At 59.8% G+C, this 25,758-nt stretch overlaps 1 protein-coding gene across 2 annotated transcripts in view; it reads right to left on the bottom strand.

The window, feature by feature from the left end:
- Window positions 1–2,053: 2,053 nt before the first annotated feature.
- The window catches only part of PCBP3 (poly(rC) binding protein 3), a 53,858-nt gene continuing 30,153 nt past the window's right edge, over window positions 2,054–25,758 (bottom strand). Inside the window, exons 5-14 of one of the 2 annotated variants that reach the window (XM_068545809.1) lie at window positions 25,529–25,645; window positions 24,560–24,691; window positions 23,631–23,759; window positions 20,459–20,533; window positions 17,495–17,536; window positions 8,118–8,196; window positions 7,623–7,682; window positions 4,742–4,794; window positions 3,773–3,942; window positions 2,054–2,619 (exon numbers count right to left, since the gene is read on the bottom strand). In XM_068545809.1, coding sequence (XP_068401910.1) covers window positions 2,583–2,619; window positions 3,773–3,942; window positions 4,742–4,794; window positions 7,623–7,682; window positions 8,118–8,196; window positions 17,495–17,536; window positions 20,459–20,533; window positions 23,631–23,759; window positions 24,560–24,691; window positions 25,529–25,645 — 894 coding nt within the window. In that variant the 3' untranslated portion in view covers window positions 2,054–2,582. The remainder of the gene's footprint in view (window positions 2,620–3,772; window positions 3,943–4,741; window positions 4,795–7,622; window positions 7,683–8,117; window positions 8,197–17,494; window positions 17,537–20,458; window positions 20,534–23,630; window positions 23,760–24,559; window positions 24,692–25,528; window positions 25,646–25,758) is intronic. The other variant, XM_068545810.1, reaches the window with a different exon arrangement.

The following is a 25,758-nucleotide window of genomic DNA, read 5'->3' as shown; positions in this document are numbered from 1 at the left end:
ATGAATAAATAAAACTCAATAATAAGAGAACCAAATTAAGAAACGGGCAAAAGGTTTGAATAAACACCTCAGCAGAGAAGGATAGAGGGCAAATGAGCACATGAAAAGATGCTCAACATCATCTTATAAGGGAAATGATAATTAAAACCACAGTGAGTTGCCACTGCATACCCACTTGAATGGCTAATATTAAAAAGACTGAGCACCCCACATGCCGCTGCGGATGTGGAGCGACTGGAACTTCCCTGCAATGTGGAGAGAACATAAAATGGCACAGCCACTGTAGAAACCAGGTGAGCAGATTCTTAAGAGTTAAAGATACACCCGTCATGTGCCCCAGTCACTTCCCTGCTAGGTATTCACCTCCAACAGAGAGTTGTACACGCAGCTCACAGCAGTCGTATCTGTGGACACGGAAGGGTGGGCAGCTCCGAAGGGGCCCCGCTCCTCTGGGTGCCGGGCATAAGCCGGGGCTGGTGATGTGCCTGGCACACGAGCATCTCCTCTGGGCCCCACGCCGGGCCCCACGCCGGGTGACACGAGTGAGGCCCCTCTTCCTGACTCTGGGGGCATCCCGCGTGGCGCCCTTGGGGCTCCTCCAATGGCGCCTGGCCTGCTGCTTCCCGGCCTCTCCCGCCTGGACCGTGGGGCTGGCATATCTCCACTGACACGTCCAGAACCGAGCGCCTGTCTCCCCAACCCTCGTCCGCAGCCTCCCCGTTCATGGAGGGCAAACCGCCTTTCCCGGGCTCAGAGCGAGAGCTTTCGTTCGCGTGGCCTGGACCCTCTTTCTTCCACAGCACACTTCGGATCCAAAGGGAATCCTGCTCGTTTTTCCTTCGGAAGCCTCCAGAACCAAGGCACCTGGCTGAGCCCCACCTCTGTCAGTCCCACAGCCTCCAGGGCTCCCCTGGCCCCCATCACTCCTGTGCCCTCCTGCCCTTCTGCCCTCCTGCCCCAGCTCCAGCTGCTCCAGCCCCGGCCGCCCCTCCACCGGCTCTTCCCCTCCAGATGCGTGCGCAGCGGGGCCCACACCTCAGCCCCCCTAGCCTGCACCTCCCGGGGCCCCACGGTGAACGCTGCACTTCCCACGTCCTCCTCACGGCTGGCTCTGCCCACGGCCGCTCTGGCTGTCTAAGGCACTTCCTCACCCTGCCTACCGGCCACCCGCCACCCCAAAGCTGACCGAGGTGCCCAGAGGGAGGCCCGCGTCCACATCGTCCCCGCCACCTCCCGGGCCCTGAGCGAGGCCGGCACGTGGCCGACGTGTCCGGTGGGTGCGTGAGTGAACCGCAGCCCGGAACCCTGGGCTTGCGGTGTGGCCGGCGCCGCTATGCTGTGCACCCAACCTCGACCAGGGGACTCCAGGGAGGGCGGGGGAGTGTGCCTGGGCAGCCCGAGCACCGGAGGCCTGGCCGGAGCCCGGGGAGCGGGGCAGACGAGGAGGGCCTCCTGCCAAGGGGCGGGCACCAGGGCAGGCCCTCCGGCCACGCGGACTCCCAGTGATGCGGGGAGGGTGGTGCCCCCTGCGGGGCTGTCCTGGCCTCACCTCCCGGCCGCCCACCTGCTCGGGGCCCGTGAGCCCGCATCTGACACGAGCAGGCAGAGCTGTCTGCCCCGGGCCTGGGCCCCCCAGGGCTTCAGCGCCGAGAGGGGTGCAGCGGGCTCCCGGGGTGAGCGCAGGCGAACTGAGCCGGGAGGAGGGTGCGTGCGGGCTCCCGCTGGGGAGCGCAGGGCCACCGTGCCCGGGGCGCGGCGGGGCAGCAGCCTTCCTCCCCGACGCTGGGCTGGGAATGGCATCGCTAGCCCCCACGCAGTTTTGCAAAAGTAAAACCAGAAGAGTCGTGGAAGTCAGACAATGACTTGTTTAAAGGTGGGAGAGGGTGCGAGCGCGATTTGGGTGAGAAGGAGCTGCTCCTTGGGCGGCAGGTGGCCGCACGAGCATCGGGGGGGTCTGAGTGCGGGGGGCACAGAGAGGAGCCAGAACCGAGGGGCAGCGCACAACGTTTATTGAGCTGGGACGCGGTGCGGAGGCGCCTCCGGCCGGTCCCCACTCTCAGCCCCGAAGACGCCCGGGGCCCAGCACCCCCGCTTCGCCCCGCACCCTGGGTCAGGACCCCGAGCCTTCCTTTCTCCTGCCCTCGGACAAAGGGAGACGTGCACCCTACCTGGCGCTGACCCGCGTGGCCACGGGAGCCGAGGCCGAGGGACCGGGGAGGGGCAGCTCCCTGCGGCCACAGCTCCTGGGGCTTGGAGGGGACGGCTGCCGGAAGCGCCGTCCAAACGTCAAACCAAGTCTTAAAACAGTTACACGGACACTAAGGAACAACGTTTCTAAAACGTCACAGATGCGAGTGGCCCCAAAGCATTTAAAATAATGAACACGGCATGCCAACGCGTGAGGAGACGGGCGTCAGTGAACTTGAAGCAGTGTCGGGGCGGAGCCGGGGGCTCACAGACACAGATAGAGCGCTGTGGATGCATCTCTAGGGCACAGACACCTTCTGTAGTAAAGAAACCTCTATATCTGCAAGGGGGTGGGCGGTCTGCACAGGTGGCGAGCGGTGGGGACGTCGGCGGGGTTAGAGCGCGCCCATCCCGGTGACCTCGGACGTCAGCCTGGAAGAGACAAGGGCACAGGGCACAGGTCACCACGTCCTCACAGACGGAGGAGTCCTTTGAGCCTTGCCCCTCCCTCTTCATTGCCATGGACGGTCCTGGCTCACAGCGCAGTGGCCACTAGCTGAGGACCAGGGACCAGAGCCACGGGGCCTTCCTCCCCGGCCACAGGGGCCCGTGTACCTGTCACCACATGGTGGGGTGACGACAGCCACCAGGACAGGCCCAGGCTGCCACAACCGTTTCTACGGCCACTGCCGGGAGGGGCATGGGAGTGACACTGCCGGGGAGAGGGACGCAGGGCCCTTGTGCCGCGCGGCTCTGGAGGCTTCCTGGGTGTGGTCGCCCTCAGCAGGGAGGCCGAGGGTGGGGTCCGCTATGCCCAGGAGCTCCGCCCTGGCTCTCGGGCCACAGGACCTCCGTCTGCCCCAGCGCGTGACTTCAGATCCTTGCACGGTTCCCTGACAGCCGCCCACCAAGTGTCTGGGTGGAGGGGATCTTTACAACCACAGATGTGTGAGAGCAGAGGAACGCAGTGACCTGTTCCCTGAAACTACAGAGCCTTTTATGCTGACCTTCAATGACCCCAGACCCAGGCCTCTGCCGAGCAGAGAACGTGGGGTGGGCACAGGGCAGGTGCTGGCCAGGCCACCCCCAGCTTGTCCCCGTGGGCAGAAGGCCGGAGGTCCCAGGAAAGGCCAGTGAAGCAGCCCCTCCTCAGCTCCAAAGCCCAGGGACCTCCCAGGTGTGCGGAGCTGGCAGCACGGCTACGAGGCTGGCGGTGGCATCACAGGGCCCGGACCCTCCCACTGCACAGGGACAGGCAGGAGGCAGGCTGGCCCTCACACCTCCCTGTGGCTGTGAAGAGTGAGGCCCAGAGGCTTGGCTTCAGACGCCCCGAGACGCTGGCCTCCCCACAGTTTGCCGTCTGAGGCGCCAACGCCTAGCGACTTGTCTGGGGCCGTGCGGGCACCACTGGAGGTGAAAGGTCAGGTGTGAGAGTGCAGAGGAGCGTGTGGGCCCGCGTCCACCTGGAGACTCTCTCCGTCACGCTCCACCCCCCGTGCCCCTGCACAGCTGGGAGAGAGAAGCCCCGGGAGGCAGCGCCGTGCAGGCCGCCCTGTGCAGGCCTGAGCGGGCTGGCCGGCCTCACCTGGCGTTGATGAGGTACTGGGCAAGGCTGATGTTGGCCGGGGTCCCCGTGATGGTGATCTGGCGCTCTGACGACCCCTCTGTGGCATTGGCGATTTTGATCTGAGCTCCAGACATCTGTCGAATTTCATTGATTTTGGTCCCCTGGCGTCCAATTATGCAGCCTATTAGCTGGAAGAAAGGACGGAGGAGCTTCTTAGAGGAGAATCCACCGCAGCCCGTGTGCGGTGCGGAGCCGCTGGGGAAGTTGCAGGAAGCGCTGCTTTGGGCCGCCCACCCCCAGCACATCACAGGCTCCAGAGGGAAGAGGCACGCCCACCCCCCTCCTGCTGGAGGACGGGAGCCGCGGGTGCCTGGCCTCTGCTTGGCCTCGACAGCAAGAAGTCCCGACAAATCAAGACACAGCGGTTATGCGGCCGCATCACCTGGCCCAGCGTCCTCTGTGGGCCCGAGGCCATGTTAGCCCCTCTAGACCACGCCCTCGGGCTGGAGGGATGTCTGTTTGAGTGGACACGGGAGCTGGAGAGGCGGTGTCCCCAGCCATCACCATGCCCCACCCAGGCAGCTGCCTCTCTAGGACACGTGCCCCACGCCTGCCCTGTTGTCTTGGTTTGGGGATCGGAGTCAACATTCTTAAGATAAACCAGGGATCCAGAGGATGGCTGGGAGATAACTGAGTGTGTGAGGGGAGTGTGTGAGGCCCTCCGAGGGCCCATGGGGCACTTCTGGGCCACCTACTCCCAGGGCTGACCCTGAACCAGGCAGGGCCTTAAAATGGGGGCAGCCGGGGTCCCCAGGCAGCTCCGGCATCTGAATTCCGAGTCAACCCTGAAGCGCCACCAGCTCCTTCCTTGGCTGGTATCTCGGGGGTGACATCACCCACCCCCATGGGCACTAAGCTGCTTAACCAGGGCGGGGGGGGGGGGAGGGGCACACATGGGCTTAGGATGGGCGAGGCCGGCATACTCACATCATTGGGAATGGTGAGCTCATGAGTGCTGGCTGGGGGGCTGGCGTCCAGACCTGGGCACAGCGAGGGGAGACGGTTAGGCGGGCAGAAGGCTGCTCCCGCTGCACCCAGCGCTCGGCCCCGCTGGGCCGGCAGGCAGGCAGGGCCGGGGGCTGCCCAGGGGAGGGTCTGCACAGCCGGGGGCCGGGGCCTGTGAGCGCTCAGCCCCAAACTGCCACCGCCCTCCTGACCCCAGCGTCTCTCAAACAAGGAAGAGGAACCCAGCAGGATGCAGGTTCACTTTTTCGTTCTGGGCATGACATGATGTCACTTGTCTGCTGTGTTGTGCAGTCTCTCGAGACACCCTTCACAGACACCCTGGTGGCTCTGCCTGGCGCCCCGGGTACGGGCCGCACTGGTCACGCCAGTCCTGGGTGCCCACCCTCCCTCCCCCAGACCCGACAGCAGGCCTCCTCGGCTGCGCCTGTTCCCTCCCACGCTCTGCGGCCCCCGCCCCCGGGCAGCGCTTCCGGTGGCGGGCAGGGAGGCCCAAGAGCCAGGCAGGGGAGGCCGTGCCTTTCCACAGGGCGTCCTGGGCTGAGACCCAGGCCCAGCTCATCACACGCCCAGCTTCTGTCTTCACAAATGTCAGCTCAGCACCCACCAAATCAGAGCCAGCCTCTCAGCGTTCAAGGACAAGATCCACACTTACTTTGGAAACAGTGACCACAAAACGCAGGGGGCTGTGAGGGGCCCAGAAGGGAGGGAGGGTCTGCCCTCGCGGGTGAATGCCGGGGCAGACACGCTCCTGTGTACGAGGTGCTTCCATCCCGTCAGGAGGCGTCTCAAACTCAAAACCCACAGCCGAGACCCTGCTCTTCCTGCCCCGGACCCGTGTGTCCCAGTGTTGTGGGTCCCGCAGCTCAGCCCAGACCCGGAGCCCCCAGCTCCACCCGCCTTCCCCGTGGCACACTATCGCAGGCCCGGCTCACGCACCTTCGGAATATTCCGGAACCTGAGCCCTCTTCCCACGCCACGCTCCTCCCTCCCTGGCCCCTGCCCCTCAGGCTAATCCCCGCAAGGCCCCGAGGGGTCCCAAGAAAGGCGACTGCCCGGCCCCCTGCCCCACAGTCACCCTCCTCCACGGCATGTGTGTCCCCGGAACCAGATGTGCCGTGGCCATTGGTGTCGAGGACACAGGGACCTGATGAGACCGGGCCTGTTCTGGGGCCCGCGGCGCACGGGGCTCAGCTATGCTGAACGAACTAACTCACCCCAGACCATCCATCATTTTTCTGTTACGCAGCTAAACCTGGAGTTTCTGTTCTTTATCTCTTTTCATAAAGGTATTATCAATAGTTACTTAGTTGTTCAACCATCTATATACATTCAATCTTTAGTGACACTTAAAATGTCACTTAAGAGATTTCCTTGGTCCCAAGTCCCGTGCGGTGCCTCCTGGTTTGGGTGACACAAGCTGGGGGTCACAGCCGTTCACCTAGCTTATGACTTTTCCTCAAGGGGACTTTCTTTCAAAAGGTGCCGAAGTCAAACCCAGCGGTGAGCTTCCCTCTCATGAATCGTGAACGCTGCTTCCCCAACACAAACCCCAGCTGCCTGGGAAGCGGCGTGGCGTGGCCTTCAGGGTGAGGACGACCAGCAGACACCTCTCGTCACCGCCCAGCCTCCCTGACCCGCGGCCGTGGCGGGAGCGTGCGCGTGCGTGTGCAAGTGTGGTGTGTGAGCGCTCTGGGTCCACGGGGCCTTGGAGAGGGAGGTCGTCACAGGGGCATGTGAACACGGGTCCCACGTCCCCGAGGCCGTGCTGGGAGGGCCGTGTCGGGGTGGGGTGGGGGCCGTGTTTCCCGGGTAAGCCCGGCGCTTGGAGTCCCCAGGTCGTCTCCTGGAGACGATGGCTGGGCAATTATCTGCAATCACGTTATAAACTGTACAGACACCCAAACATGTGTTATCACCAGACACACAACTTTGTAAAGGTTGGTATCCAGTTCCATAATCAGAAACATTCTATAAATGTTCTACTCTAGTTTTCACTCATTCAGTTCTGCACTAACTTAATTAAAGGCTGCACTGAGAAGAAACCCACAGTGAGAGCGTGGAGCACCAGAGCTGGGGTCCCAGCTGGAGAGACGCCTCCTGAGCCCCGTGGCCTCAGCTGGGCCCACGTGGTCCTGAGGGATGGGTGAGGGGCGGACGCACCCTGAGGCCCGGAACACGCCAGCGGGGGTGACAGCTACGACCCCTGCCAACAGTCCTCTCCCGCATTTCCCCTTCAGCCGGCACTCGCTCTTCTGCTCTGACCCAGGCTTTCACGAGGCCCGTGTGGGTGGGGATGGGAGCATGGGGGGCGCCTCCCTCCCAGGGAACCTGGCAGGTCCGGGCCACATGCCTCCAGTGGCTTTGCTCCCCAACGGCCTGTCAGCGGGCCGCGACCACTGCTCCAAGCCTGGGTGACAGGACCTGCGGATCCACGCCCTGCCCCGCCCTGTCCGGGGAGCGTTTTAGTGCAAATCCAGCCCACAGTGATCTCATCTCCCATGAAACACATTTCTGGGAGGCACACAGCGTGGTCAACCCTTCACTCCAGGCCCCCACACGCTGTGCCACTGGGAGAATAAGTGACACACAGGCGGGGCCTCTGGATGACAGGGCAGCTGTGCCCCGAGCCCAGTCAGAGCCGACCCACCACGCTCCCAGCAGGAACGGGGCGGAAGCTGGGAGCCGCGTGTGTGCAGACCTGGGGCCAGCCACTTGGGCCCCGGCCCTGGGTGGCGCCGGCGTCCCTTCCCCGAGGCGCTTGGCCAGCAGGCCCCTCGCCCCCTCCTCCCGCCAGGTCCCTTCCTGGCCTGCTTGCTCTCCCTTTAGCGTGGTTTTCTTTTACCTGACGACTGGCCCATCAGATTTTGAGCTTCTTCGGAGGAGTGTAAAGGCAGCTTTTCTCCTGGAGAGCAAAGAAGAAACAGATTTAATGTTTTGCCCTCAAGGAGAGAAGCAAGGTCACTTCAACTAGGGAAGCTCAAAGTCTGACTGGTGTGCCGCTCCGAGCTACGGGGGTGCCGTCCCGGGCGAGCCGCCCTGCGGGTGCACCACCTCCTGCAGGAGGGCCCCCCCGACGGCCGGTGGGCAGCACAGAGCAGGGTGGACCCTCGGTGGGGGGGTGTCTCCTTCAGGAAGGCCAGCTGTAGGGTGACTGCCCCGTCACGGAGACGCACAGAGATACCCCCGCCCACCCGCGGCAGCGTGCACAGCGCCGCGTCCCTGGCCCTCACTCCAGAGCTGCGCTTGGTCCGCTCACTGCCCTGAACACAGACCGCTCGGAAAGAGAAAGGCCCCAGGTGAGAAGAGAGGAGGTCAGAAAGGGCGTCTGGGTACGTACCGGGGAAAGCGGGGTTGGTCTGTCCGAGGGGAGGAAAGGGGGTTTGCTGCATGGCCAGCTGGTGGAGCTTGGTCAACTGCTGGGGTAGGAGGGACACGAGAGCTAAGAAGGTTATTGTCATTGAGTACAAGTCACACCAAATTAAAAACGCGTAACGGAAGTCTGCACAGATAGATAGAAAGGGGGCCATGCGACACATGGCAGACGCAGCAGCACGCAAGGGCTTGGCCTGGGATAACCAATGGGCCGCGGTTGGTTGGCAGGCACATTGAGTCCTTCCCCCCCTCGGCCCCTGGCCAGGCGGGCCCCCGGGCTCCACGGGGAGGGTCTAGAGCCACAGAGCAGGACCCGCTGGGCCCCAAGTGCCTCAACGTCACGCTGTCACTCGCGGGACCCACTCACGTCGGTGGGTTGGCTTCCTTCTGCAAACCTGGGCCTGGCCCACTCCACGGCCGGCATCCTACCCCGCAGGCCCTCGCTCTACCCATGGGGCGACTTGGAGGGGCCACCTGTGGGGCCCACCGCCCGCCCCCTGCGGCCTCCAGGATTACAGGAAGCAGTGCTGGAAGGCTCCACTAAGGGAGCTGCAAGGGCCGCCAAGAGGGTGCAGGGCTCCTACGGGGGGGTCCCACACCTATACCCCTTCCCCCCACCCCCTATGCCCCATCCGTTGTCACCTGTCCCTTGGCCCCCATCCCCCAGCCACTAGACATTGGTGGGGGCTTTGAAATGCAGTTTCTTTAGTTATTTTATCTGAGCTTCATTTCTTAAATAAACACTACAAATAACAGAAGATAAAGGTAAACGTGGTGCGCCTTGGCCACCTAATAGGGGCTGTCTGAATGCTGGGACCCCCCCCGGCCTTGGAGACTTCCGGGCGCATCCTCAGCCCTGGCTCACCCACTGGCCTGGCCCACATCTTCAGCCGAGCGGAGGGAGGGCCAGGACATTCCAGGACGTGCACTCAACTCCCAACCTTCACAAAGGAAGCCCAGCCCGAATGCTTCCAGAGCCCGGAGGCCAGCATGGGGCCTCCACGGAGCCCCTGTGGCTAGCAGGTGTGGGCACCCAGGGAGCGTCGAGGGCATCCCCAGGTGAGACGAGGGTCTGACCAGTCACCACGTGGGTCCCATTCTGCAGAACGTGTCGGGGGTGGGGGCAGGTCCGAGCGCTGGGATCTCCATGTCCCTGGCTTTCACGGGCGAGCCCTCAGGCGACAGAGGAGTGGGTATGCTGCTGGCCTCCCAGGGGCCAGGCGCGCTCTCCTAACAAATGCCGAACACCCCTTCCCAGTACGTGGGGGATCACGGCTGCCCCACGGGGGGCCCCTCCCGAGAGCCCGCCACCCCGTCCCGTGTCCGGCAGGTGCGGCCGTGGGACAGGGCTGGTGGCGTGCTGGCCGGCCAGTCCGGCCTCCTCCTGCATCCACAGGTCGGGGTCCAGGGGCCGAGTCGTGCCCAGCCTGTGGCCTCCGGGCACACCTTCCCGTTACAACCTCCACTGTGCAGCCGCTGGGATGTGGGTGGGCTGTCGCTGCAGCCAAACTTCGGTGTCTCCTGGCCGCTTCTGTAGCATCTGCCAGCGCAGGGCTGTCTCTTCCCTCCCTCCCTCCCTGGAAGCGGTAAGCCCACCGTAAAAGCAGCCCTCCCCCACCCCAGGCCTCTCCCCACGCTGGGGGTGGGCCTGCTTGGAGAGAACCGGCCTCATCCCAGATTCAGCTGTCATGCCTGGCAGCTCTGGGGAGGGGACGTGGTGACCTGGGGTCAGATTCAGCTCTGAGGGTCCCCAGTGAGGTGGGGCCGGGGGCTGACAGCACACCTGCTGCACAGCAGGTCTGCCCTGTGACTGACACCGCTGGGCTAAGCGTGGCCTGGGCAGACGTGCACAGAAGCCCCCTGAGAAAGGTGTCAGAAGAGCACACCCGGGAAACACCGCTATGGGGACACCAACCCAAGTCTTGGGGACAAGAGGTGTGAGGGGACCTGTACCTGCCAAGCCACGGGTGAGATGACCTGCAGGGAAGGCGCTGAAGGGTGGGAGACCCCGCTGCGCAGCTCGGGCACCCTAGCTCCTCTTTCCAGGGGCCCGTAAGAAAGGTGGCAAGGACCCATGGGCGTCGGGGCATGCGGGTGTGTGTGGGGGGCACCGACTGGGTCCTGCAACCCCGCCTCCCCTGAGCACATCGTCACCCCGAGTTACGGGGACACCGGGCGGGGTCTGCGCCCCGAGCCCACCCACACGGAGCGCTGGAACCGGGTCTAAGGTCTCCTCACAAGGAGGTAACACAGGTTCCTAGGATGGAGGAGGAAACCCCGTCTCTGGAGACAACAAACATCCAGTGGGCTGTCCAGAGCCCAGCCCAGGGCAGGCAGGCCACCTGCTCTGACCGTCACTGGGATTTCGTGCAGACACCGCACTGGTGCAAGAAGCGCCGCCTGGCGCGGGACTGGCGTCCTGGGGGCTCCAGCCCTTCACCCGGGGGCCGGGGGCCAGCGAGGAGCCCGAGGGGCGGCCCTGCGGCACCGGAAGGGCCTAAGGGGCCTTGGCCAGGCTGCTCTCTGCTCCTGGTCTGCGATGTCACCCCCGTCACATGCTTATGTGTCCGATGGCCGGGCTGGCATGGTCCCCATGAGGGCAGGGCCCTCTCCTATCTGTCCCTGAGTCTCCAAGAGTGCACTGCTGTGCATTGGTCAAGATGGCAGGGGAGAGCGGGGCTCTGGGGGCGGGAGAACTGGTCGGAGTCAGCTCCAGCATTGACCAGCTTTGTGGAGATGGGCACATCTGGTCTCCGTGGGCCTCGTGCCCCCGTCTGCGAGGCCCGGTGCCACGTGAGGGATGGGCAGGCTGAAGTGCTGCCCACGTGAGTTGGGGTGAATGAACATCGCAAACTAGCAGGGCATCCCCACCTGGCCACCCACAGCCCCTGCACCCGCGGGTGCTCCTCTGGTCCCTCCATCACCTGCTCACGGTTAAACGGATGAGCCCATTGGCCACACGTGTTACGGGCACAGCCAGATAACCCGCGAGGTGGGCTCCACTCACACCTGGCAAGTCTGGCACTCAGAAGTTCAGTGATTCAGGCCCTGACCTGTCCCACTGCAATGGATTTGCTGCTTTGTATGAAACAGTGGCCACACCAGCAAATAGATCCCCTCTCAGGCACCCACGAATATAAAGTGACATCTTGGGAAGGACTGACCGGACGGTGGGGCCTGGAGGAGCACCCGTCCCGCGAGTGGGTGGGCGATGGGTGTCAGCTGGCATCTCTCTGTCTTGGCTCTGCCCTTAACTTTGCCTCCATTTCTACATTTGTAAAGGAGGGAGCAGCACAAAGTGCTAAGGGCACTTCCCACTTTTTGAGATATTTCTGCCATAAAACAAAACAAAACAAAACAAGAGAATCAGACTTTCTAATCTGGCCAGTGCCTACAAACCACTGGGAGAGAAGACTGGAGGGGAGGGTGGAGGGCGGAGCCAGCGGGCAGGCGTCACGTCACGGACATTTCTCCATAACTGCCTTTTCCACTTAACTCTGTGTCAGAACATAAAACATAGACAAATACTCAACACGGACAAATACTGAAGTCAGAAGGATTCACAAGCATACAGCTCCACGAGTCAGCACCAGATGGACATGCCACGCACCGGCACTCACATCTAGGGACGCGCCACCTCGTGGTTTAGTCTGCAAGTCCTGTTTCCTCTTCTGTGAAATGCTTGTGTCTTTTGCCCATTTTGCTATTGGGTTGTTTTTCGCTGATTCACGTGAACTTATGTATTTCAGATACTAATCCTATTTCAGTTATATGTGCTGAAAAGATCTTTTCCCCACTCTCCTTATGGAGCCTTGAGAGAAACAGAATTTAAAAACTTCAATGTAGTTGAATTCATCACTATTTTCTTTATGGTTTGTGCTTCTGTTTTAGGAAATCCTTCCCTGATCTGTGAACTGAAAGATATTGTTTTCTTCTAAAAGTGTTAAATTTTTCTCTCTCGTGTTGAAGTTCTTGGTACATAAGGAGTGTTTTTTTTTGTTTACGTTATAAAGACTATCCTATCAGATATTGTCTGCATAACTAGCTTGATGATTCTTGGCTTTTGCTCTTTCACGTAAAATTCAAAACAGCCTGCGGGGATTTTGTGTGCAATTGTACTGCATCCGTACCTCAACCTGGGAAGATCTTTGGTGTCGTCTCCAGGAGGATCGTGTGTCTCTCCATTCACTGTGGTCTTCTGGTCTTCTTTAACTTTCAATAACGACAAGATTTTTTTAAAAAATTCACCTTTTAATTATTGATTTCAATTTACTTGCTTTATGGGGAGAGAGTCATCTATCTGATTCCAATTTTTGAAAGATGGTGAGTCTTCTTTACGGTCTAGTGTGTGATCAAGCTTTGCAAACGTTTTCATGAATTCAGTAGCTGTGCTGGGGGAGTGTTCGGTGCACGTCGGTTAACTCGGGCTCACGTTGTACTGTCAGAATCTCTTTGTACTTGTCTACTTGGCCTTCATTGAAAGAGGTCTGTTAAGGTTTCGCTGCAACATCTGTTAAATTCTCTTAATGGTTTGTTAATTTTTTCCTTTATATATGTTTGAGGCTATGTTTTAGGTGCAAACTTAAATTGTTTTATCTTCTAGTGAAGCATTTATCAATAAGTAATGACTAAGTAATTTCCTTTAAAGTTTTTTTTTTCCCCACTAACAACAATAATGGTGTATTGTGTCATTGGGTTAGTATTTTCCTAGAATAGGTTTTCTATTCTTTTAATTATTCTAGGTCCTTATTCTTTAGGTGTGTCTCTTGAAAAAAAAAATGATTTTTTTTTGTTTTTGTTTGCTTGTCTCTTTGTTTAGCTTTTCTTAAAAAAACTTTCTGATAGCCTTTGTTTTTTAACTGGAAAGTTTCTCCCGCTTTGATCACAATTACCCACAGATGTAGACTAATTTCTGTCATCTTATTTTAATTGCCCTGATCTTCAAGGGTTTATTTTCTTTTTTTTCATTCCCTTTGTTTTGTACTGATTAATCTTTTCCTGTCACCCACTTTCCCCTCCGTACCTTTATGGAAGTTACGAAAGTGAACATGTTTCTGATAGTCACCACTTTGAAATTTTAACACGTACATTTAGTCTTAATTCAATATCTTTGCCTTCCTCCTGAACGATACAACGACCTACAGGATGTTTTAATCCCCTCAGCCACATCCTAATCTTACGTATGCGATTGGTGCCCATTTAGTTCTGTTATGTTAATCCCAGCAATTAGATAGCATTGATTTTGATTTTACAAAGTTTGTTTTCATTGACCCAAATGTTTAAATTTTAATGTAGTCAAAAATATCAATGTTTTCTTTATGACTTGTGCTTATGTTAAGGAAAGAAATGGTAATTTTTTTTGCTCACCGTTCTTTCTTGCATTTATAGTCTTCCTTCTGGGATCATTTTCCTTCTACTGACGGGCATCCCTTAGAAGGTCACAGTTGTTTGTCTGAAAACATCTGTAACTTGGGAGATCCTCTGGAGGTTGAATTTTAGGTTGACAGTTGTTTTCTTTTATTTTGCCACCACAATTGCTCCTTTAGAATATTCCTTCTCTCTCTCCTCTTGGAAGATACACTTTTGGTCTTTGGTGTCATGTGGCTTTACTTGGACACGTCTAAAATGGATTTTGGTTGATCTAGTTGGGGATTTGTTGGGATTCCTGAATGTGAGGATTTTTCTGTTTATTGATTCTGAGAAATTCTCTGTGCTCTTCTCTTAGAAGCTTCCCTCCCTCCATCCTATCCGTTAACCCTGGGACTTCAACTGGATCTGTGTTCTTCCTTCTCAGTCCTCCTTATCGGTGTTTCTCAGACTTTCCATGCAAACAAGTTACCCAGGGTCTTGTGAAAATGCAGATTCTGATTCTGGGAGGGGCGGGCTGAAGGCCCGGCCACTGAAGGGCTCAGCTCCGAGGAGAGGGTGTGCAATCCCGGGGAGAGGGGCGGGGGCAAGAGTTAACCTGCCCCTGTTTCCTGCTCTGCGGCAGGTGGGGCCGGGGCGCCTCCCCACCACTCCGAGCTGCGAAAGGAGAGGATTGAAGATCCTCCGATCTTGGAAGAACAAAGAGCCAGAGGTGCGGGCGTCAGCAGGGTGGCCGTGCAGGGCTCTCACTAGAAGATGCTAGGAGCAGCCTCAATGGCACCTCCCTGCGGGCTCCCGGAGGGGGACACCGAGGAGGTGGGCGGGGAACGCACTCCATCCCCGGCTGTGTCCACCGTGAGCAGAGCCCCAGGGACCACCGTCCGCACGGGATCTAGCTGTGCGCTCCCACTGGTTTCTTCTACTTACTATGACTCACTCGCTTCCAGTTTCCCCACTGCTACCTCTCTAAGTAACGAGCTTCCCGGCTAACATGGCGCCCATCTACCCCCAGATACTCAACACCCTCTGCTGAGACCCAGCGTCGCGGGGACCGACAGCTCTGCTGCTCCTGGCCCCCAGCTCCGGCGAGGGCCCCTCGAAGCCCCATGTCCTCACCAGCCCAGGCTCCAAGGGAGGCCGCTGGCCCAGCTGGCTTCTGGTCTCGATTCTGCTCACTTCCAGCACCCCTTTAATGAGGGGATGCTAAGTAAGGGAGTGACTTGGAAACTCTGAAGAGTAGAAATAAGATTCACACGTGAGGGCATGCTTGACATTGACTGATTTCTCCCAGAAGAAACCAGTTTCTTCCCGGTGTAATCAGTACAGGGACAGAAAGAGCGGAGGTGGGAGAGAGCGGTGGTGGCCATGCTGTGTCTGTCCAGGCTTCGCATCTGCTCCTGCGTCCTGAGTTGTGGCCACCATGGTCCTTCCTTGTATCCGAAACTACACCCGACCCCTCGGGCAGGACACATGGGCGGCCGTCCTGGAGCATTCTGGCCGCCAGCCATGACCAAGGCCTGCAGCTGTGACAGGCCCAGTCATCCAGCAGTCCTTGGCCTCTCCGAATGCCCAAGAGCTATGAGCTTCCAGAAGGATTCTGGTAAAACAAGGGCCGAGGCAGGCAAGAACCTGGAGGGAGACTGGTGAGGGTGGGGCCCTGATTCTTACGTAGGTTAAACCAGAAAGCAGGAAAAACTACGCACATTTTAGCTCTAGGTGAAGAAATGCTCAGCTCTAAGAAGTGTATTTTCTCAAAGTCTGTGCCTGATTTAGGAAGGAATTAGCTGCTGAGATGACAGTGGCTTGTGTGTCAGCCACTGGGGTTGAAATATTCAAATGGTGTATTCAGTTACCTTATAAAGTAAATTAGTACTTCCTGTAATTATTATATTTGCGTTCTAAGAAATGAAGCTTTTAAAAAATTCCTACTGAATACTAAGCTCAGATAAAACTGCCTTCCTGGCCATGGTCACTCGTCACCATTTAATTTTGTTTTGAACGATTCTTAGTGATGGTCCAAGTCTTCAAGTTTCCATTCCTGCAAGAAAAGCATTTATCAAAGTCCTGCTCTCTTGTCCTAACAGCTGCTCCATCACACGTGCGGCTCTGGAGAACGCAGGGTCCTGCACAAAAGTGCTTTCACGATAAAAAACCAAGTGTTTCAAATCTCTGTCAAACTCAATGAGGCAACCATGTAATAGCTAGCTATAAATTAGTTTAAAATACGAAAAAAACCTGAAACTACCCATTTTTAAGAGATACTGAGACAATCACATGGAAAGAGCAAAACAACCAATTGATATAAAAACCAATCAACCACACCAATCAAAGTCCCTCGGCCTCGCTAGGTGCGTGTGCTCTAGCCGAGGGAATTCAGACCAGGAGCTCCAGACCAGGAATTCAGGCCTGGAGCGCTGAGGCCTCGGGCAGCAGGGAAGCACAGGTCTGCCATGGGCTGCTGGTCTGAGCCTCGTCTCAGACCTGCTCTGGGGTAAACCGTCCCTCATGGCCCAGACCGCCGAGTGTGCTGAGCTCTGAGTCTGCTTTTGCACAGAAGCTTTTCCAAAGGCACAAGACCACCAGCCATGGGGAGTGAAGGCTGTGCCACCCTGTAAACCGGCTTCTCCTCTGATCTCCGTCACCCCACGCGGGCGCTCTATTGGGGCCCACGGAACCCACACGCCACAGTGCCCGTCCCGACCCCACCAGTGCTATGCTTGCTCACTCCACATGGGTGACGAGCCCCCTCCCCGGGTTCCAGCACCTGCCGTCCCCTGGGTCACAGCCAACTGTCGTCTGGGATGGGCAGGGCAGGCATCCCCCATGCGGCATCACGACGGCCCCCAGCCCCGTCTCCATCAGCTTTCTCTGACTTTTGATTCATGTGTGTTGCTTAATGAGGATTTTTTTAAAAAGGAAAAGCCGTTGGTTTTTCTTTTCTATTCAACAGAAACGTCCTGCAATGATAGTGAATTGAATCTCTGTACTTCCAATACATACATGTGCTCAGTGTCAGTGAATTCTTACAACTCTCCCTGCCCTGACTTTACGTCTTAAGGCCGCCGGCTCTTCACCTGCCAGTTCAAAAGCGCGAGCGTCTGCACAAGGTGGGCGGGCATTGCTGTCACCTGCAGTCCCTCTGCCTGGACAGAGCCCGCCCCCCACTGGCTCTCCGAGAGCAGCACACGTGGACCCGCCTTCGCAGGACAGAGGACACTTCTCGGGTCGGACCTCAGCTTGCTGTGCCTGCGGCCGTGGCACACAAACCCACCCACCTCTTCCCTCTCTTCCCCGCACCCCGCTGCCCGGGCCAGCAGCGCAGACCTCGCGGCCCAGCCTATCTACAGCCCTGTGGCCTGCGGCTCCCCTGCAGTGTGCTCGGGGCGTCCAGTCCTCCAGCACCAACGCTGTGCTCGGCCTGGAACCCAGTCCGGAGCGGCCCCGGGCGTGGAGCGCGTCCCAACGCTAGACCAGAGCCTCGTCTGCCGCACGGGGTCCCGGCAGCCTGGATCCCGTGCATGCGTGGACCCTGCCCCGACCGGGGCCTGAAAGGGAGCATGTAGCTTCTCCAGGTGTTCAAACGCCCATCCAAGGTATCCCGGCAGACCTGCTGATGGCACATCACCTGCCTGCTCAGGTGCCCACGGGGCCCAAGCTGTCCCCGCCCACCAGGGCAGGCGCCGGGGACACAGCAGCCCGGTGGCCCCCACCCGAGGCCCCATGTGCGTAGGAATAGCCGGACTGCAGCCACAATCAAAACAATTGGACATCAGGCCAAGTCCTCCACAGGAGCAGAATTAGTGCTAAGAGATTCAAGGTTACTCAGGGCCATATGGATATGACACAGGTCAGGAACACTGAGAACAGTATTAATATTATAGTGTAATATTAATATTAGTAGCGATTGACAGCAGCATGCAGGTAGGAGGGAAGTGGTGACGAGAAGAGAGGTGAAGGGACAGAGTAAAAACTCACATCTGGGTGGGGGATGGCGTACTGTCCCTGGATCGTGTAGGCCTAGAGAGAGAGAGACACCGTCAGCTTGAGAAGCGGCAGCCACGTGTCCCCCACCGCGGCCTCCCCTGCGGGACGAGGGCCCTCCTCAGGGAGGGCTTTCCTGTGAGCAGGCCCCGGGCCCTCTGGTTAAGGCCTTGCCCCTTCACGTAGGAGAGGCGACCCTCCCAGGGCCCGGGGTGCCGAGATGGGGGGCAGGGTCCTGGCATCGAGCCTCCCGGGTCCCTCGGTGGCTGGAGCTACAACCAGACACACGATGGGGCGGGGCGGGGGGGAGGGGAAGGACCAGGCAGATGGCTTCCGACTCACCCCCCTTGCTCCCCAACTGACAGTATCTAAGAACGATCCGCTTGACCGTTGCCATAGATTCACTGATTATTAACCTTTTGAGAACTGAATCGGTTATCAGGGTAAACACTTTCAGGAAATATGTACTCCAAGAAACCCAAACAACAAAACAGAAAACTTTAAAAGGTGACTCAAAACCAATTTTGCGAACGCCAGGTTAGGTAAGAAATGCACCCAAATCAGCCACAGGTTGGCCGATTGTCCTCCAGCCTCAGAGGACCGGGTGGCCGTTGTGACATGGGGGCAGCGTGCTCGTGGTGGCACAGCTCCCAGAGGGGGCTTGTTCTGCCTTCACCGTGTCACTTGCCTTCAAGACAGTGACTCGGAGCAGCCGCAGCGCGTGTGGGCCCCGGAGCCTCTCCCACCGCCCGCCCCACCTGCCTCAACAGTCCCTCAGCCGAGATGCTTCCAGAAACTCACAGCCAGAAAACAAACAAACCACACAGAGTCGAGGGAGAGTAAAGACAAAGACCTGCCACTGGGACTCGGTGAGGTGGAACATGTGGCACCAGCCACGCTAGGCCTGCAGGTGGGGCGGGCGCAGAGCCCCCGTCTCGGGGAGGCCCGGGCACCCCGTGGGGAAGGAAAGGAACCTGATGAGACACAGCACGCACCGGGGAGGCTGTGCGTGCTCGGGGCCGTGGGACGCCACCAGGCACTGCGCCAACGTGTCCCCGAGTGTGACAGGCCCTGGGACAGTGCTGCCCATGTGCTCCCCGGCTGGCAGTTCTTTAGCCCAGACACTTACAGTTTCTGACTTATCTTTTCATCTCTCAGGTGTTATGGTTTCTAGTTCTACTGGAAGTGCACGGGCCGCCTACCATCATTTCAGGGCAGAGGTACAGACAGACGACAGGTCACAGGTTCCGCCTGGATGAAATCTTTACGGACCGAAACTGCTGGGACGGCAGGAAGTGCCTCTCGGCAGCGGGGACGTGCGGGCATCTTCACGGGGACAGGGCGAGGCGGGAGGCTCTGAAGCCTGGGTGTGCAGCGCGTCCTGCACGCGGGCGGGGAGGGCCCGGGGCCTGGTACAGTGGCCCCTCCGCCCGCTACCTGCAGCGCCGCGGTGACCCTCCTGTGACTCTGTCCCCCGCCAGCGACCAACACTAGTCAGTCACTGGCCACACTACCTGTCCCCAGGGCACAGGCGCTGGGTTAAGGTGCTGAGCCCCTGCGAAGCCCACGGTGGCGGTGACCTCGCCGTCCTGACTGCGGGGTGGGTGACGCCCTGCTTTCCCGGCCGGGGCTGGGCTGGGCCCGGGAGGCTGCCAGGCTCTGGCTCGTGTTAACATGCCTCCCCTCTGAATAAAGCCCGCACTTCTCCATGTGGAATCATCGTGGGCTTGCTTGAATGTTGGGGCTGAGGCCACGCAGGGAACTAACCTGCCGCTGATCACGGATGTGCGGCAGGAAAGGAGCTCTGAACGAGGCGGGCCGTCTGCGGCTGCCCTGAACCACGGGGGCCGCTGGAGCCGCTGCCCCCCTCTCCCCGGGGATTCGCCACAAACGCTGCCGCAGGAGCTCAGACCCTGCCCTCACCTCACGGGGCTCAGCGGGAGAGAAACCGGACGAGGTTCCCTTACAGAGCAGAGAAAAACGTGGAGAGTGTGTATTTGCCTCTTTTCCTTCACGGCCCTCCCGTCCTGGGTCATCTGGGAAGTCTCTGTCTTAACTCTCCCTTGAACAAGGCACACAGCACTGCCGCCTGGACGCAGAGCTTCTCCTGGCACACTGGCCTGGCCTTTTCAAAGTCCCTCGACCGCGGCTGCCGTGACCCTGCTGCGAGGGGACAAAGCGAGCTCCTGGCGGACGCCTCTGAGCCCGGTGCCCAAGGGCAGAAGACAGGGCACGGCCCCCCTGTCGGCCCCTCCAGGTCCTGCTAAGCCAACCACTGGCCTCAGACAGAAATCTCCATGACCCCTGGTTTCCAGGCCCTCCCTGGCGGGAGAGAAAGCTCAGGGGCACCCACCGAAACAGCAGGTGTGTGAAGTGGCCATGGCCGGCCTGCGGGGCCTGCAGCCAGGGTGGGGCAGGGAGGAGAGAGAGGGTCGTCCCTGTAACGGGACGCCCAGCTGGCCTCTCCTTCATCCTTGTCTCGTCCCTCACGTGTTCCTGGGGGAAACTCGTGTGTGGGAAGTTGGGAACGTGTATTTCAGGGGAGATGGGGCCAGTTCTTACAGTCGTAGTTGCCTCAACCAGGAGTCATAAAACCCCTGGTAACGCTCCCGGCCCTTCCTGCCTCTGAGCTTCCTAAAAACACCGGGAAGCTAGACTCGGGCGGTGCTGCCCGGCTGAGCAGGCCTGAGCCCGGACCAGAGTCCTCCTGGGCCCAGCCTCCACAGGGCATCCGCCTCGGCCCTTTCTGTCTGCGGATGCTGCCCGGCGGGTCTCTCTCGCGGTGGCCCGCGTCCACCCCAGGGCCGGCTGCGGGCCGGGAAAGCTCTGCGTCCAGCGTGCGCGGGGGACACGTGCACGTGAGAAGGGAGAAAACCTGAGTGCACTAACGGGCAGCGGCGGGGGCTGCAGTAAAAGGCTGAGGTTGGCAGTGGAGGCCGAGAGCGGGTCGGCTCTTACCTGACCACCTGCAAAAATGACAGGGGTGGAGGCGGGCTTTGGGCGGTAGGGAATGGTGGCACCTTTCGGTGGGGACTAGGAAAAGGGACAGGAGAGGGAGAGAGAGCGTTAGAGCAGCTTCGCAGCCTGGCAGTCGTGAGGCCTCCTTCCGAGCCCCCCCGCGCCGCCCCGCCCTCCCCAGCCCCCAGGTCCTCCAGGGACCACGGCCCTACACACAGCCCCAGCAGGAGGCGGCGGGTGACGGGTGAGGTGGGCGGACGCGCCCCTGCCCGCGCACGCGACCCTCCCCAGGCGCCAGCACAGGTGCCGCGTTCTGAGAGGGGCGCGCCCCCTCCTTCAGTCCTCGGGAAAGATCCCCCGGGGACTCGGTGCCAGTGCCGGGGCTTCGCGTGGCCTGGGCTGATGTTCAGTCGACATCGTCACAGGAAAGTTAGAAACATCCAACTTTACTATTTAAAAAAAAAGCCATCATTTAATGCACCTTAGAGTCCAAATGAAATAGTCCACAGTTGTGATGCAATTTGCTACAATTTCATTATTCTGTGTCCAAAAGTATAGGATTCATATCTTGGGGTGAACGATATTCTCAAGCACCAGAAGTCGGCCAGATTCTGATGATGTCAACCTGACCCCTTGGTCAGAAGCCATCAGGCCCTCCCCTGTCCCCTTGCCTGGGTGACCGTCTTCCCTGGGAGCAAAGTCCACGGGGCTGGGCCCGGGCTGTTGTCGGGAGTCCTGAGTCAGCAGCACCACCAGCCAGAGACAGAGCTCAGGGACCAGGGCAGCCTGCCTTGCTGGGAGTTCCTGAGGCCATTGCCCACCCAGGCCCAGCCACCAGGCGGTGTGACCTCAGAGTGACCCAATCCAAGACACACACAGGGAGGTGGGGACAGCAGAGGGGTTGGCAGCTTCAACTCTGCAGCCCAGGCCACACCATGTGACCTTGTCCATGCTGCGTGCCCTTGAACACACTGTGTGACCTTAGATGTGTGCTGTGTGACCTTGAACACAGTGTGACCTTGGCCTACTGTGTGACCTGGAACACACCATGTGACCTTGGCCTGCTGTGTGACCTTGGATGTTCTGTGTGACCTTGACACGTTGAGTGACCTTGGCCTGCTGCGTGATCTTGTGGAGAGCAAGAGGGGCTGCTTCGAGGGCCGGTGTGCTGACCCCGTGTGGGTGACGCTGGGCTCCCGTCCTCCCGTCTCCGGCTCATCTGAGGTCGTGTCCAGGTGCCTCTACAGCCGGGTTCTCTGTGGTCTCGGGGCGATTAGGGGTCACCGTGCAGGAAGCGTGACTACCCTGAGTGACCGTTTCCGCTGCGAAAGGAGGACTCGGTCCAGCTGCTGCCCCCACTCCATCCCTGAGCTGGGGGGTGGGCTCCCCGCTTCTCAGCCTCAACTGTCACCTTGCTCCATGGTGCACTCTGACCCCGCCGACGGCAGCGCCTGCCCTCCACTGGCCCTGGTGGCCATGACGCCCAGTTCCCTTCGAGCTGACCTCTGGTGGAGGGAGGCCTTCTGAGCACACGCCCCCCACCCAGGGCTGCAGCCCCGACCCTCGCGTTCTCCACCGACCCGCCACACCTCGAGCAGCCCCTCCCTCCTTCGGTAGTGATTTCATGGGCGGAGCCCCCCACCCCAGAGCCCGAAACTCCAGTCACTCTTCATTTAACATCGGACCAGGGGCTCCTAGCTGCGGTGACGCTTCCTCCCCCATAAGTGGCTGCTCCGGCCTCCGGGGGCTTCGTGACACCAACGGCAGGAGGCCTCGTCCCCGTCCCTCGAGGACCGATCACGCCTGCCCGTGTGCTTCAGCGTTCGCCGTTTCACGGCCCTGGGGGCACCAGCGCCCCACAGCCAACGGGGTCAAGCTCTCCTGTGGGGTCACGTCTGACCACAAACGTGGCACAAGCAAGGCCACGTGGGAGGGGTCCTGAGGAGCCCACATGTCCTGTTCTGACCTCGTCGGGGACATCGGAGGCGGCGTCCCTCCTGCAGTGGTTCACGCCACCCCGCCTCGCCTGGGCACTGCCACCCACCAGGCCGCTTGGGCATCTGCCACACTAGGGGTGCCGGGCCCTGCTCGCTACCCACCCTCACGGCCCCTCACGGTCCCAGCGCCGGGACTGAAGAGAACACTCATCCTCACCGTGACCAGCGTGTGGGGAAAGCTTCAGAACGAAATATCTAGAAAAATAGTTTTGATTTCCCAATATCATACTTCAGGAAAATAAAAACGATACAAATTCTTTTTTAAGGAGTTGGACATGGTGCTTTAACACCATGTCAAGTACAAAAGAGGGAGAACCCACCGCTGCCCCCCCACCCCCCCCGAGGCTAATTCCTGGGGGAGACTGCTGTCACCTCAGGCAGACCCTCCGTCAAGAGCTTCGGGCATGGGGGGAGGAGGGCCCAGGTGGCCGGGCCACCAGCACAGGTATTGAAACCTTTTGTCTGAGGCTCGATGACTTCATTTTAGCTTAAGAAAGACCAGCAACTATTATTGATAGCTTCAATTAATCTTGCAGCAGTTTGGGTATCGATTGAAAGTTAAATCTTGGGTTTTTTTCCCTCAGATTTTTCAAGAGAGGTTTTTCCTGCTCAGCTGTGCCTTCCTTGCTTCTCCTTTGGTTAATCCTTTTGTTTACTTCTTTCTGTCTTCACAGTTGGGGCATTTTCGTGTGCTTTTCCTAAGTCCTGCCCATTGTACCTCGGCAGCGTCTCTGACGCCCTCAGGCTGGTCCCATGCAGTGGGGTCCTGTCCATGGCGTGGGCCTCTTCACTCCATCTGCATCTCCAGCCCAGACCTGGCCCCAGGGCACACCTGCACCACTTTTAAGGACTGACCCTTTGCTGAACGCCCCTCCACACCATGGACTACTAACTCTTGATCCAGCTCCAGAAATGAGGGGAGGGGCTCATGCCCCCCACGTTCTCCGTTCTCTCGCCAGATCCCCAGTGAAGACGACCGACCCCCCCGAGGCGGCAGGAGCCGGCGGCTGCCCTCCCATGGAGCCTGCACCCAGGCCGTCCCTGAGGCCCGCCCTCACGCGACCCTGACCACATGAATCCTCAGGGCCCCGAGGCCTCCAACACTCAGAAGCCCCGGCCGGCACGGAGTGAGGGGCAGGCTGGCGAGGAGCCCTGGACTTGTTGACAGACTGTACCTCCAGCATGACCACACAGATTTGCTTGACACACTGGATGATGGCGTCGGGGGTCCCCGAGATGGTCACTGCCCGCTCCGTGGAGTTGGGCAGCATGTCCCCGGCCACCTGGACCTGGGCACCTGTGGACTGGAGAGACCAGACGTTGGAAGGGGCCCCACCGAGGGGGGCAGTGTGCACTGCAGCGGCACTTCCTGGGTGCCCCCGGGGGCGTCGAGGGCACAGCACGCCTTGGGACGCCCCCCGACGCTGCCCCAGGTCACCCCCCACGCCCTTCCTCCGCACGCTCCGTCTGGAGCCCCCGGGGCAGCCCCATCCAGCTCAGCCCGCCGCTGCCAGGGCACCGCGGACCTGGAGCAGGGCGGGCGACGCTGGATGCGGGAGCGGCATCTCAGGAGACAGAGTTTTTTTTTCACATATGTGGAATTCTCTCTCTCTGTGGAGTTTGAGGTCACAGAGAAAGCTGGATCCCAGTCATGGGGCCTAAAGCGTGCGGCCGTCTTCCCTGGAAGGAATCAAGCCTGGGGGCTGCCATCCTTTGGGGAAGGCAGGCCTCGGGCTTTCCTTGGGAGATGAGCTTGTGAAGGTAAGGTGGGCACCTCAGGCAAGCCCCACCCCAGCTGGGACGGCGCAGCGGCTCTCAGGAAACGGGCCCCGGCAGTGGGAGCGGCAGCCTCCTGGGGGGCAGGGCCCGGGCCCTGGAGCCCAGGACTGGGTGGGGGTGCCACGGCCGCGTGCCGGGAGTCAGGCCTGGGCTCCTCTGCGTGACGCCCACAGCGGGGGCTCCCACGGTCACTCTGCCTTGTGGCTCGTCCCTCCCCTGCTGCAAGCTCTGTGCTGCAGGGTCTGCAGGGACCCGGCTAGCGCTCTGCCCTAGGGACATCCTGACCCGCCCGGCGCTCGGCTCCCGGGCGGGGAGGGCTCGTTACCTCCCTGATCTCCTTGATCTTGGAGCCGCCTTTGCCGATCAGGGACCCGCACTGGCTGGCGGGGACCACCAACCTCAGCGTCACCGGGGGCTTGCTGGTGGCTGGGCTGTTGCTCATGCAGTTAATGATGTCCTGGGGAGGGAGAGGCACGTGCGTCGGCCGCGAGAGCCTAGCAGGCTCCCTGTCGGGGGTGGGGGAGACGAGGACGAGGGGGAGGCAGAGGCACGATGGCAAACGGCTGAGGGTGAACAGCGGGAGGACACGGTGGCCGGGCTGGGCTGGTCACAGGGGCTGCGCGGCCAGGCCAGGCTCAGGGGACGAGGCGGGGCGGCTGGAGAACACAAGGGGACCCCCAGACGTGCACGTCTGGGCGGTCGCGCTGCTGCCGCAGGGTGGGGCGCAGACCCCCAGGGTGCCTGGACGCAGGGTCTGACCTCTGTCCCTAAGGCCTGGCGGGCAGAGAGGGGCTTGGACAGAGGGTGATCCATTTGACAGAAGGACTTACTCCCCAGCTTGATCACCCTTCAAGTAAAGACACCAAATGCATCTCCAGATAACTTTTAGCAATTTCAAAAATATCAGAAACACATAAAAATCTTAAGGTTGAACTCTGACAGATGTACACAAAAGTGCACAGACACATAAATGCATGTAGATTTCCCAGGCCTGGGTCTCCCTTCGTCCGTCCACATCTGAGCCAAGCTAAACACACTGGGGGTCAGCTGCTGTGGACAGGGCTGAGGCCTGGACGTGGCCGCTTCACTGCCGGCGCCAGGCCTTCCCTGAGGACTCGTGCTCTGGGGGCAGGCCCCGAGGGACCGCTCAGTGAGGGAGGGGGGCCTTGGGGGAGGAGGGACCCTGGCCTGTCACCAGGTGGACCGGAGGGGGCAGTCCCCGGGGAGGCAGAGGAGGCAGAGGGGCTGAGACGTCCCCTCTTCTGGGACAGGGCTCCCTAGGGGCGCCCCTTACCTCCTCAAACTTGTAGGCGATCATGGCAAAGGCCTTGAAGATGGCGTCTGTCGGGCCCGTGATGGTCACGATTCTTTCTGGGCAGTTTCCTTCCGAGATGTTGATCCTTGCCCCGCTCTGGGAGGGAGGTACGCAGACCCCAGAAACTGGATTAAAGCCTTGGGGCCGGCAGTGGGCTGGATCCTACTGACCACCGGGGACTCCTGCCGGCTGGTGGTGCCCGAGCCTCG

This window comes from Eschrichtius robustus, chromosome 6, assembly GCF_028021215.1.
Source record: "Eschrichtius robustus isolate mEscRob2 chromosome 6, mEscRob2.pri, whole genome shotgun sequence".
Taxonomy (NCBI): Eukaryota; Metazoa; Chordata; class Mammalia; order Artiodactyla; family Eschrichtiidae; genus Eschrichtius; species Eschrichtius robustus.
The sequence above is the reverse complement of the archived record's forward strand: the minus strand, read 5'-3'. Positions and strand labels throughout refer to the sequence as shown.